The following is a 13,568-nucleotide window of genomic DNA, read 5'->3' as shown; positions in this document are numbered from 1 at the left end:
TCTCTCTATGCCGGGTCCACTAGTGCTGCACGGGGGTTCCGAGGGTCCCTCCAAGGCCAGGCTCGGCCCGTTCACACAATGCCACCGGGCCGGCCCTGCCCCGCGGCCCCTAGGCTCTCCGCGCTGAGAAGCGGGCCCACCCGGGCGCTGGAAAGCCGGCCGCGGACCGCAGGCCAGAAGCTGGGCCCCGGGAAGCGGTTAACTTAAGCTTGCTATTGTTCCGCCCGGCCTCTGGCCTCACCCCCACCCCACCCCCATCCTTCCCCAGCGCTCCGGACGGGCAGGGCCCGAGCCCCGACCCACCTCCCGGGCGCCTCGGAGCCCCGCCTGTGCGCTTCCGACAGAGGAAGAAGGATCCAGGACGGAACGAGGTGTCAGGTTCCGATATCCAGCTGGTCCTCGGTCCCCGCACCAAGTCTCCCGCCGCGGCGCGCGCCTCCAGCGGTTCCCACACCGAAAACCACCGCGCAGTTGGGGCGGCGGCTGTCAGCCCCGCGGACCATACACACAAAGAAACGAAGGGGCTCAACTTGGGCCAAAAATCTGGTTACCCAAATGCCGCCATAAGTGTGCAAGCCACCGCCCGTGGCCCCCAGGAACGAGTCCGGAGTCCCCACAGCAACGCAGGGCGCACAGCCGGGTAGAGGGTGCCGGATGTGGAGCGCGTTAGGACCGCGCGGAGCCGGCCGGGCAGCCGCTGAAAGCGCCCAGGGCAGGGGCTGCAGAGCCGGCACCTGCCGGCCCACAGCGCGAGGACCGCGTTCCGCCGCCGGGCGCACGAAGGCACCCGCCCTAGCTGCTCGCCCCCGGGGGCGCGGCTCCGACCCCAGACGGCGGCCGAGACCCGGACACTCCGGCAGTCCCAACCTCGGCGCCCATCGCCAGTATCTCGGTGCGAACGCCGGGAACGGGGGCAGCCCCCACAGCGGCCCCAGAGCGGCACTTGTAAAGTTTAGTCTGCAGTGCAACCACCAGAGCTTGCGTCCACTGGGGCGGGTGGGGGCGGAGAAGTATTTTTCAACTGAGTAATTGCAAGGCCAGGAGTTACCACTTTTTTTTTTTTTAGGACAGCCAGTAATTTTTGCACTAGCAGGTTCAGCTTGGGGCTGAGGCTCGGGGAGCAAAGGGGCAAAATGCTAGGCCATCCCATCCCAGGCCTGAATCCTGCTCGCCTTCTGGCCTCATCAACAGCCCCTGAACCTAAAACAGATAGTTTAGATTGTGGTCTACATCTGGCATGAAAGCTTGAGGGAGAAAAAAATCACCGCGGGACTTTGTTTTTTACGACCCATTTTAAGTGTTGTCAGGTGGGTCCACTAAAAAAAAAAAATCAACTTTCAACAGCCTGGTTGCCCGAACTGGCGCTTTTTATTTCTTTATTTTTTACTTTTTGTATAAGTACGGGGGACGAGGGGGAGCAGAGTCCCCACCTGGACTGTGCTGACTGTTGGGCTCAGGGTAGCCCAGCCAGCACGTGTGTGCAGAAATAAAAGGGGTGGATGGTCACCAGCCCTCGGTTTGTAGCCTCCATGCTGAGTCACAAGTACCCTCCTGGGGAAGTGAAGTCCTCAGAACTGAATGCTCTTTATAATTAGCTCCCAGCTTTTGCACGGCACACACACATTCACCAGAGAGCCACCCGGAACCCCACCTAGGCTGCACACTGGAGACCGGTGGTAATTTGATGGCTGGAAGGACGAGCAACCCCAGGGAGCGTCCTGCCCCTTCCCAAATCTAATGTGACTTCAAAAGAACATTGGGCTAGCAAGCCTAGCAGAAGGGGTTCAGACCCTCAAGGTGGGAATCAATACCTTTCATTTACAATTCAAGTGGGATACTTGTTAGAAGAAAGGGGGAAGGGGCAAAAACTTCATTGGGGCACTAGATTACAATAAGCCATACCTTCAGGAAATGCATTTTTAAGTTCTCAGTAGTTAATGATTAAAGCTTCAAACTCCTGGGATTGGTCCATCCAAAACAAAAACAAACAAATTCCTAAACCTGATTTTCCTGAGTATCTGATTCAAAGGAATGAGGAGCTTATGTGATATTTATAAATAATGGCCTTCTTAAAAAATTTTTTTTAATCTAAAGCCTTTCAATGTAGACTTGCATAGGTGCCCGTGGCAGACCTGCAGTTCCGGGGGCTTTTTGTTTTATTTATTCTTTTAAGCTGGCAAGACAGAAGCAGAAAGAGGGAGACCCTTCCGGCACCCCCGCCCGACCACCCCCTTCTTGGTGGTTATAATCCCAACGTGTCAGGGCGCGGACACAAGAATGTTAAGGGTATACCTACCGAATCGGCTGTGGTCTTTCCTGGTTCCCTGGATAGTACCATTGGGGAAGATTTCCAAGTGAAATCCAGTCCTGCAGTAGAGCTGCCTTCGCCTGAGAATCCCCTTTAAATGATCCAAATCCGTGACTGCCGGTCCCCGGGGGAGCCCCCCTGCTTCGGACTGACCCAGGTGGTCACTTAGCAAAACCGGGCTGTCCACCGGCAGCACCGGCACATTCCCAAACGGTACTGCATCCTGCACACCGAAATAGTTCCCAACTTCACCTAAGGGAGCCATCAGAAGGCTGGGCTGCTGGAGCGCAGGGATAAACAATAATGATGGTGCCAACCCGGGAAATCTTAGGCGAGGTATATTCAACTCCCCTCCCTTACTGCGGTTGCAGAGAGGGGAAAAAACACGTTATTTTCTTCAATCCATGAAATGCATAAATAAAAGTAATCTGCCGTTTCACTGGTACAGGTTCAAGGTCAAACCACTAACAGCCTAAAGAAACCAGCGCTGTATACTCACACGCCGACACACTGATAAACACATCTATGCATCTCTACGGGCAGAGCCCCGGCTCCTAGAAGGCAGGAAGGTCTGCATCCCAGCCGGCGGTCGTACGGGGGGAATTTCGTAGTTTCTCCATTTGGTTCCCGATCGTAATGGCCATGGCAACTTCAGTGCCTAGGCGTTATTATAGGATTTTAAGATGCACGGGCTACGTCAGAATCCACGGGTCCTGACTCCGGGAAAGGCATGCGCCGTTTTTACTCTAACCGACTATGCAGACATCAGCAGGAATCCTTCCAGGGCGGGGGTGGGGGTGGGGGGTGGAATCTCACGTTGGTGGCCTTGAAGACTCTCCCCTCCCGATCCCCCCTCCAAAAAAACCAATAATAATAATATAATAAAACAAAAAACAAAAACTTTAGGCGTCCAAAGCTGGAATCCGGAATCGTGCGGCGGCTCGGCGGAGGTCCATTGGTTCAGCGCAGACGGCCGGAGGCGAGCGGGAGAGCGGTGTCCACAGATCGCGTGCGCCCTGCGGCCGCGAACAGGTGTTGCCGCGCGGGCTCCAGCCTGGTGACTGGCGGAGCGCTCCTCCTGCGCAGCCCGGCCGGCGCGCAGAGTGGCGCAGCGGCGGCATTGGGCCGGGTTTAAGGTAGCGCCGTGCTGCCCGCGCGTCCCGCGGTCCTAGCGCCTGCCCTTTCCAAACGCACAGCGGCAGGCACAGCGGCGAGCCCAGCGCAGCCAGCCGGGCGCGACCACCCGGGACCACCCCGCGTTACAAAGACGCCCAGAGAGAGGCAGGGGATGCAAGTCCTGAGACTCCCAAGTTCTCCTGCGGAACTGGAGCCTGGACCCCGAAACCTGGCTCGGCGCAGTGATGAAGGTTCAGACAGGAGTGGGAAAGTAGTTTCGCGTGGACTCTAATGTTACATGAAAAATACAACTTAGTTGCTCGAGTTGGAGGGAAGGGTGCTAATTTAATGACATTGAATGGACATAGCAGTTTCTCCTTCATTCCTCTGCCAGGCAAACAGTAATGCAGGTGAGACGAGCGAGCGGACGAGACCCCAACCCCTATTACGCGCACACACGCGGCTGGGGCCTCCGGGTCGGTTTTGGACAGTCTTCCCGGCGGGCATCTCCCGTGGGCGCAGTTCAGGTCCCACCCGCGCGGTCCCGGGGGCTGCGACGCAGACGGCGGGGGGCGCCCAAGACGCGCCTCGGTTCCGGAATTGGACCTGCGCGCGTCCGCGGAGAGCCAGGGAGGGGAGCGCTCCAGTGGGTCCCTCTGTCCCCAGACCAAGCTACTCGGGGCGAGCTCGGATAAGGAGAAGCAAGTCCAGTGTCCCCACGCCGGCCGCGAGACAACGTGGAAGCCTGGGCTCCAGAGCCGGCCTCGGGTTTCTGCTTGCGACCCACGGCATCCGCGCCCTTCCGGGCCGGGACAAAGCCACCCGCCTCCCGGAGCCGCAAGGGGCACTGCGGTGCTAGGCTGGGTGCGCTCCGCGCGGGTCCCCGAGGAGGTTCCCCACCACACACTCACACTCACGTTCGCCCCGCAACCGCCCGCGGGCCCCTTTCCCTGCTCCTCTTTGTTCACATTGTCCTAGGAAGGAGCAGACTCTCGGGTCTGGATGGGGAAACTTGGCGAGACTTGCGCGCAGCCCCAGACTGCGGAGCGAGCAGTGAGAAGCGAAGTCTGAGCCAAGACTGGACCCCTGCGGCGGAAAGGGGAATCGGAGCCTTTTTAGGGGAGAAGTCGGACCCGCCTTAGCAGCAGCTTTGAGCTAGATGGGAAGGGCCAGGCTCGGGACGGAAGGTTATGGAGATGAAAGGCAGCGATGAATTTGCAGGTTCTTGGGCGACCTGGGGCGACCTCACCCTACCCCCGCGTGGACGACATGCTGGGGCGGATGGGAAGCAAGGACAGGGACGAAGTGACCCTCCCGTCTTTCCATTCCCACACCCATTTGCCGCAGTCCCGGATCATGGGGTGTCTGGGGCTGCCTCTGAGCATCCTGCTCACGTGCTCACGAAGCACCAGCGCCCTGCCCTGCCCAGCAGTATTTCCAGCAGTCACGTTCACTGTGGGCTTTCACATTAACTGCTCGGTGGCAGATACAAGAAGCTGGGAAGCAAGTGTCACTTCTCATAAACCATCCGAGTAGCCTGCATTCATCTCGGGCAGCCAGCCGCGCTGGGTTAAGCAGGGGTATGCCTGGACCACTTGGGTACAATGAGCCGGGTGATTCCTTTTTTTATGAAACCTAATGAAGGAAGAGACACAGGCAGACGAAAGATGGAGAGGGGGAGACGCTTGATCAGGAGACAACCGAGCAGCACGTGGACATTTCCACTGAAGGAAGGACTGGGGCGATTTCCACCAGCTGTCTCCCACCAAATTTTTTAGAACTGATTTTAGACTGTCGGCCAATGAGCCAAGATCATTTCCACTTAAGAATCCTGAAGCCTCGTGACTATCACTTTAAAAAGCAATGGAGCAACGGGAAAACAGGCTAAGTAGCTGATGGAGCATTTTCCTCCTTAGAGGCAGCCTCCTCTGGGCATCCCTTTCCACTGCAGTCGGCTTAGTCCACACTCCATCCGCATTCCTGACTCCAGCTGCGGGAAGACCTCCTGGCTTCCTTGCCCGTTAACTTACCGTCCTGTTTCTTCCCTCCTGTCACTGCTCACATCACATTTCTTGGAAGCTCACCCCATTGGCTATGGCTGACTTCTTCACAATTCCCTCCCAGTTCTGCCATGATCAGGAGCTCCTATGTCCAGGGCTGCGGTGTGTTTTAAAAGTATTCTTTAATTAGTATATTGATATTAAGCTCCAAGAAGACTGAGGCCTGGCTTTCTAGAGACACTTGGTGTGATTGGCATAGGAACACCTGCCTTGGAAGATTGTTAAGAATAAAAGAAAAAATGCACATAAAACAGGCAGCACAATAGAACTTAAGACATGGTTGCTGTTATCTTATTATCGCTAACATAGTCCCGGGAATCTCTGCACAGGGTATATTCAGCGAATACCATTCTTTATTGCAGCTCCCAAGCTCTCTTAGGCTCTCTCCTCAAAATACTTCATCCTTCTTGTTTCCCCTTCTCCCAGTTTGTCCTGTCTTTTCTGCTGGCAATTTAGTGCTTAGACTGAGATGGGAATAAATGACAAGGAAAGATTGAAATGAAGAGGCATGAGCATCAGCATAGGTCAGCAGATCTGGACCTGGCTTCCCCAATACCCATTTACTCCGTGTGATTTCAAGTTTCTCTCTCATAGATGGAGTGAGCTGCTGCCAAGATGGCTTTATGATACAAGTATGTATAAATGGCCTATAAGCTATCAAGACCCTTTCAATTTAAGGTGGCAATTTGAAAAAGTGCTCTGTTCACTTCCACTGTTTTATTCATTAACATGTATCTCCTCCTCCAATCTCCTTGGACACCCCAAATGCAAATCACCAAATCATTTTATTCCTTTCCTACAACAACAAGGTGTAATTGGGCCTCTAGCTTTATGTCTCCATTCCCCTAATTCCTCACTCTGCAGCCCTCAGTTCAGTCCAGCACTGCTGTTTAGGAAGTGAGGAGTGTGGCTGGTGGGGAGTGGATGGGAAGGTTGACATCTGTTCTCCATCTGACTCCCATGCACTAGATTTAAGCTTCAATGTAAGAGCACAAAACTGCTCACTACATTCCAGAAACCCTTTAAGTGTCTTTGTGCTTTATCTTTTCAATCCTCAAAAGTTCCTTATGAGGTAGGTACTATTATTATCCCATTTGATACATGAGGAAACTGGCTTATAAAGATTAAGTACCTTGTCTACTGCCACAGGGCTAATCAATGGTGCAGCCATGTTCGTGGACCTCAGACTCCCCACTGTGCAACACTGCCCTATATTATAATAGGCACATACTTTTAAATTTTTATAAACAGCATGTTTCCAAGAAATCAATACATAGACGTAAATAACTTAAATGCATATATAAACAACCAGTTAAGAAACTAATGAAGAAAGAAGGACACCAGTTACAACAGAAGAAAGAAGAAAAGATAAGATTCCTAGGAACAAAAATGTGCAAGATCTATATGAAGAAATATATTTTAAGCTTTCACAAAGGAAAACTTGGAAAAACAGAAGGGCATATAATGTTTTTAGATTTTAAAGAATTAAATTTCATAAATATGCATTCATTTCTAAATTAACATAAAAGCTTAACATGATTACAATAAAAGTACCAACAAGTTTTAAAATTAGAAATACTAACACTAAATTTTATATAGATAATTAAATTGACCCAAAAAATGTTTGAAATTGACAAGAAAAATAAAGGGATAACTAGCCATAGATTATTTTTAAACATTGTGAAGCTATACTAATTAAAACAGAATGGTATTACTATATGAATTATTCATATTAGCATATGAAAAAGAGATAAAGCAATAACAGAATAAAATTACAGAAATAAACCCCAATACATACTGGAATTTAATAATGATAATCAATGGGGGGGGGGGAATGAACAATTAAGTAAATGGTTTTGAAACAACTGACTAGACAACTGGGGAGAAAAGTAATACCTAATCTTCACACTTTATTTGAGGATAAAATGTAAATAGACCAAATATTTAGCTATAAAAATAGTAAGTACTAAAAGAAACAATAAAAGAATTCCTTTATAACCTGAATTATAAAGGCCTTACTACAGGCATACCTCAGAGATACTGCAAATTCAGTTCCAGGCCACCACAATAAAGCGAGTCATGCAAACTCTTAGTTTCCCAGGGCCTATAAAAGTTATGTTTACACTACACTATAGTCTATTAAGTGTGCAATAGCATTGTGTCTAAAAAAACAATGTACATACCTTAATTAAAAATACTTTATTGCTAAAAAATGCTAACCTCCCTCTGAGCCTTCAGTGGGTCCTAATCTTTTTGCTGGTGGAGGGTCTTACCTTCACTTCATAAACAACACAATATGTGAGGAGCACAGTAGAGCACAGCAGAGTAAAAAGAGCTATACCTGTAATTGTATTATAGACTTCAAATGCCTAAAAGAAAGTGATAAATTCAAACACACACAAACATTTATTTAACTGCCTGGGCGGACAACATAAATTCAAAAGATAAATGACAAAATATAAAAATGTGTATCTCATGTTAAAGATTTGGAACTAATTTCCCTAATACATAAAGAGCTCCTAAATCAATAAGAAAAATACAACTTCCAGTTTCCAGATTAACATGTAGAGAGCTTGGAAGTTATCATTCCTGTTCAAAAAAATAGTTGAAAAAACTGAAAGTCAACAACTATTAGGTTTATCAAAGAATTGCCAGCAGGTGTGGTTCAGTGGTTGCGTGTCGACCTATGAACCAGGAGGTTACGGTTCAATTCCCGGTCAGGACACATGCCCGGGTTGTGGGCTCGATCCCCAGTGGGGTGTGTGCAGGAGGCAGCCAATCAATGATTCTCTCTCATCATTGACGTTTCTATCACTCACTCTTCCTTCTTCTCTGAAATCAATAAAAATATTTTTTTTAAAGAATTGAAGTTACAGGACAAACTGCTGCCCTGAAAAGTGAAAAGACAGAAAAATAGAAACAGAGAATTATAGCTTTCTGGAACAGAAGCCCATAGCTGGAACCAGCATCAGTAGAAACACTTTAAACTATAATGAAGCTTGAGAGTTAAAAATTCAGAAGAAACCCCTATACTTTCCCGAGATTTACCTCCAGAAGCCCTAGCAGTACCAACTTCTCACTGAGAAAATCTGAGACTATGCTGTACACCTGAAATTAATATTGAATGTAAAGTGTAATTGAAAAAAATTTTTTAACTAAATCTGAGCAAAATCTCCTCCTGTTTCCTTCAGGGGTAGGGAAACATAACTATTTTTGAAATATGTCCATTGTGCTTGTTCTCCTTAACAAAGTCATCCCTCAGGGGAAACTATTTCACCAGCACCTAACCAACCTGCAAGAAGGGAAAAATCTAACTCTAGCCCCCTCGGGCCTTCAAGAAGGGAAACACCCAGCTGAGGCAGACTTGCTAAAAGACTGAGATGTCATCATAGGACTATAGAACGCTTCCCCTACCCCCACACCTTACCAACACCTCCATAGGGCTCCTGTATAATAACAGGGATTAGAGCTAAAAGACTCTAAATAGTCAGACCCCATTTAAGGAGTCTCAAGGGAAACTCAAAGACAATAGCGGAGACACAAGGACACAGGAAGAAATCTCAGCTGCTAACATCACAGCTACTGCAAACAGTAAAAACAGCCTTACTTCTAGCCAGATAAAGGCCTATTTATCTCAGTAATTTTTATCCAATACATAATATCCAGCTTTCAATTTAAAAAAAAAAAGCATGCTAAAGGTAATCTCTCTCTCTCACACACACACACACTCACGCACACACGCACGCATGCACGTGTGTGTGTGTGTGTGTGTGTGTGTGTGTGTGTGTGTGCGGGCACGCATGCACACACATAGTGTAAAGAGACAAAGCAAGTATCAGAACCAGTCTCAGATATGGTCAAAATTTTGGTATTATCACACAAGGTGTTTGAAATAACCATGATTGGTATGCTAAGGGCTCTAATGGAAAAAGTGAACAACATTCAAAAACAGATGGCTAACTTAAGCAGAAATATTAAGACTAAAGGAAAGATTTTAAAGGAAAAGCTAGAAATCAAAAACACTGTAACAGCAATGAAGAATGACGTTGATAAGCTCATCAGTGGACTGGACACAGCCAAGGAAAGAATCAGTAAGTCTGATCAGATGTCAATAGGAACTTCTCAAACTGAAATGCAAAGATTTTTTTAAAAGAAAGAAATGGAACAGCATATCCAAGAACAGTGGAATAGTAATAAACGGTGTAACATACACAGAATGGGACTATCAGAAGAAAAAGAATGAGAAGAAAAAAAAACAACAAGATATATTTGAAGTGATAATGGTTCAGAATTTTCCAAAATTGATGACAGATTCTAAGCCACAGATCTAGGAAGCCCAGAGAAAACTAAGTAGGATACATACCAAAAAATCTACACTGTATATCATATTCAACATATATTCCATATCTACAGTGTACACAATCAGAAACAAAGATAAAATCTTGGAAAAGGTCAGAGAGGAAGAAAAAATAAAACTTACCTTTAGAGGGAAGAAGGATAAGAATTACATCAGAATTCTCTTCAGAAACCATGCAAGGAAGAAAACAGTGATACTAAATATTTAAAGTGTTGAAAGAAAAAAATACTAACAATAGAATAAAATAGTTTATAGAAAAGGAAATGCAACTGGTTCTTAGTAAATATTAGTAAATATATTCAACTCCACTTATAATAAAAAATAAAACTGTGCTGATATGCCATTTTTACCTATAAATTTGACAAATAAAAATAACATAAAACACTATATTTGAGTTTGGGGAATTCAGGCACTCTTATACATTACTGTGGAGATTAGACACAGCCTTTATGAAGGGCACTATGGTAATATTTACTAAAATTACAAATACACAGCTCCTTTGACTCAGCAACCTCTCTTCTGAAAACTTAAATATTTAAATATGTATGCACACATGTGCAAAATAATATGTGTAGAAGATACCTCACTGTTACACTCTTTGTGGTTAGCAAAACAGTGGAAACAGCCCATGCATCCATCAGAAATGACTGGCTACAAGAATTATAATAAATCCATAAAACAGAATCTTAAGCCACTTGTTAAAAGGGGAAAAATAGGGAAGTTTTTTGTATACTGCTATAAACTAATCTCCAAAGAATATTGCTAAAGAAAAATTACAACCCTGAACAATGTATATGGTATGCCATCATTTGTGTTATAATGGATAACCTTTTATATTTATACTTATTAGTAAAATCTTTAGAAATATATACAAAAAACAAATACAATAGTTTTGGTTGCCTTCAGGGCAAGATGGAGAATTTTAATATATGAACTTTCTTATCTTTTTTATACACATAAATGTAGTATTTGTTTACAAAAACATAAACACAGTTTGATTTTTAACAATAACTGCATATTGCTCTTTGAAGAATGGAAATACAGTGGGTGATGCAAAGATCTTGAGAGCAACTGCAGAAAATGCTGGAATTGTGGACCGCCTTCCTCCACACAAGCCCAGGCGCACAACTGACATATCACTGAAAATGCAAACAAGTCAAACTTACCCACCCTCCAAGGTAACTTGTAATTTTTGTCTTTTCTTGGCCATGTCCAGCTTTTGTCTGTCCATTTACCTTCCTTCCTCTCCCTGTTTTTCATAAGGTGTGGCTGATGAAGCCCTGGAACTTCCTTCACTTACAACTGTCCCAATGTTACATCACTTTGCTGGTTCAAAGTATCATGCCTCCCACTCCAAGTTCATCCTCGTGGCCAGCAAAGTTACCCAACTTCCTAATGTGACCTCCTTTTATTTCCATTTTTCTTCACTTTCCTTTAGGTCATTCCAGCATAATCCATTTTAACTTCTTTTTTATTGCCTATTTCCCTACTTTTAGAACATACATGTTGTATAATAACAACAATATTTTAGAAGGTGCATGTGGTATAATAACAACGGTATTTATTAAACACTCACTATATAGAAAGAACTTCACATACATTATTTAATTTAAACTTCATTATGCTATGAATTAGACATTATTATCTCTGCTTATTAAGGTTGAGCAAACTGAGGCTTAGAGAGGTTAAGATACTTGATCAAAGTCACATAGCTAGAAGTGACGGAGCAGGATTCTAACAGATTTTCCAACATCAAATCCTGGGTTCTCAACTGCTTTAATATACTGTGGAATTTAAGTTAAAAATTGTTTTGTTTTGTTTTTCTGTTAAATAGCTAGCTTAGGGATTTTTACATTTAACCTATGACGGGAAAATAGCTTCCTTCTGCCACCCCTTTTTTTTTTCTAAAGGCCTCTTCAATATTTGCTTCTTCCTGATAGTTGATGGAATGTTCTCAGGATTCTCCATAGATGATCCTATCTAATGAAAGAGTAATATGCAAATTGACTGTCACTCCAACACACAAGATGGCTGCCCCCATGTGGTCAAAGATGGCTGCCCCCATGTGGACACAAGATGGCCACCACAAGATGTCCAGCAGGGGAGGGCAGTTGGGAGGGCCCAGGCCTGCAAGGGAGGGCAGTTGTGAGCGATCAGGCAAGCAGAGGAGGGCAGTTGAGAGGGACCAGGCCTACAGGGGAGGGCAGTTAGGGGTGACCAGGCCGGCAGAGGAGGGAAGTTGGGGGCAAACAGGCTGGCAGGGGAGCAGTTAGACATCAATCAGGCTGGCAGGGGAGTGGTTAAGGGGTGATCAGGCTGGCAGGCAGAAACAGTTAGGGGCAATCAGGCAGGCAGGTGAGTGGTTGGGAGCCAGCAGTCCTGGATTGTGAGAGGGATGTCCGACTGCCCGTTTAGGGCCTAAATGGACAGTCGGACATCCCTCGAGAGGTCCCAGATTGGAGAGGGTGCAGGCTGGGCTGAGGGACACCCCCACACACACACCATGCACGAATTTCATGCACCGGGCCTCTAGTTGGAAATAAAAAGCAAATTACTTCTCATTGATGCTGCCCATATTCTCCTGAAATTAATGACCGACAATACAAATCCAGGGGTCAGTCCTCAACCTACTCTATTGCCCTCTCAGCTGAACTTGACTGTTAATCACTACACGTTTTTCATATCTTCCATGATTAGACATTCTCTGTTTCCCTCCTACTTCACAGATCCCTTAGTATTCTTTGTGGCATCCTCCTCTCCTCAACATCCAATGTTTAGTGTCCAAAGGTTTAGTTCTCAGATCTCTTCTCTATACTCACTTCCAAGAGGATTTCGTCTCCCAAGGCATTAAATAACAACCCATTAGCTGAGACTTCCCAAATTACAACTGTAGCCCTTTCCTCTCTCCTTAACAATGTTTTCCAGGAATTGGGTGTTATTCCAAGTGTGATGAACACCCATGGTGATTGATGATTATTCCCTCAAAAGAATCCACACACTTTACAATGCAATCATTTCACTTTCAAACATAATTCTAAGCAGTGTTTCTATAACTCACTTCTTTCCCAAGACTGTGTTTTTCCCCAGGTTTCTCTATCCCTACTGCTCCCCCAAATTAAGCTTGATTTGTAATGTCTCCCACTGGGTTATCTGTTTATATTCTCAATGTTTTCCAACTTTGCTTTTTGTTATCATTAATAAGAATGCTAAGTTTAATATCTGTTTTATTTGTTATAGTCCTATGCTTTTTAGTGATTCAATGAATAATTACCAAGTTACCACCATTTTTGTTGTTGTTGTTATTGTTAATCCTCACCCTAGGATATTTTTCCATTGATTTTTAGGGAGAGTGGAATAGAGAGGAAAAAACAGAGTGAAACATCGATGTGAGAGAAACACATCAATTGGTTGCCTCCTGCATGTGGCCGGACCAGGGCCCAGGCTGGGGAGGAGCCTGCAACCAAGGTACATGCCCTTGATCAGAATCGAACCCAGGACCCTTTGGTCCACAGGCCGACATTCTGTCCACTGAACCAAACCAGCTAGGGGTAGGTTACCACTTTTTAATAATTACCTAAAAACATAAGACATAGGAAGAATAGAAAAACTTAAAAAAGCATAAATTATATTAAGAAAAATAAAATAATATTAGTAGTGTGATTTAAATTTATAAAAGCCATGAATAAATTTGGTGAAGGATGAGAGAAAAAGAAAAAAGAGGAAGGAT

The 13,568-nt window shown here is 45.7% G+C and overlaps 1 protein-coding gene across 7 annotated transcripts in view; it reads right to left on the bottom strand.

Annotated features, from left to right (window-relative positions):
• FGF9 (fibroblast growth factor 9) overlaps nucleotides 1-13,568 on the bottom strand; it is a 215,321-nt gene that overhangs the window by 76,359 nt on the left and 125,394 nt on the right. For 2 of the 7 annotated variants that reach the window (XM_079774108.1, XM_079774109.1), the window contains exon 1: nucleotides 2,297-5,600. The exons of the other annotated variants lie outside the window; for them this stretch is intronic. In XM_079774108.1, coding sequence (XP_079630234.1) covers nucleotides 2,297-2,573 — 277 coding nt within the window. In that variant the 5' untranslated portion in view covers nucleotides 2,574-5,600. Of the gene's footprint in view, nucleotides 1-2,296; nucleotides 5,601-13,568 lie in introns of those variants that run through there. 7 annotated transcript variants of the gene reach the window in all.

This window comes from Cnephaeus nilssonii (genome assembly GCF_951640355.1).
Source record: "Cnephaeus nilssonii genome assembly, chromosome: 6".
In the NCBI taxonomy this organism is placed as follows: Eukaryota; Metazoa; Chordata; class Mammalia; order Chiroptera; family Vespertilionidae; genus Cnephaeus; species Cnephaeus nilssonii.
This window is presented reverse-complemented; position numbering and strand designations above follow the sequence as displayed.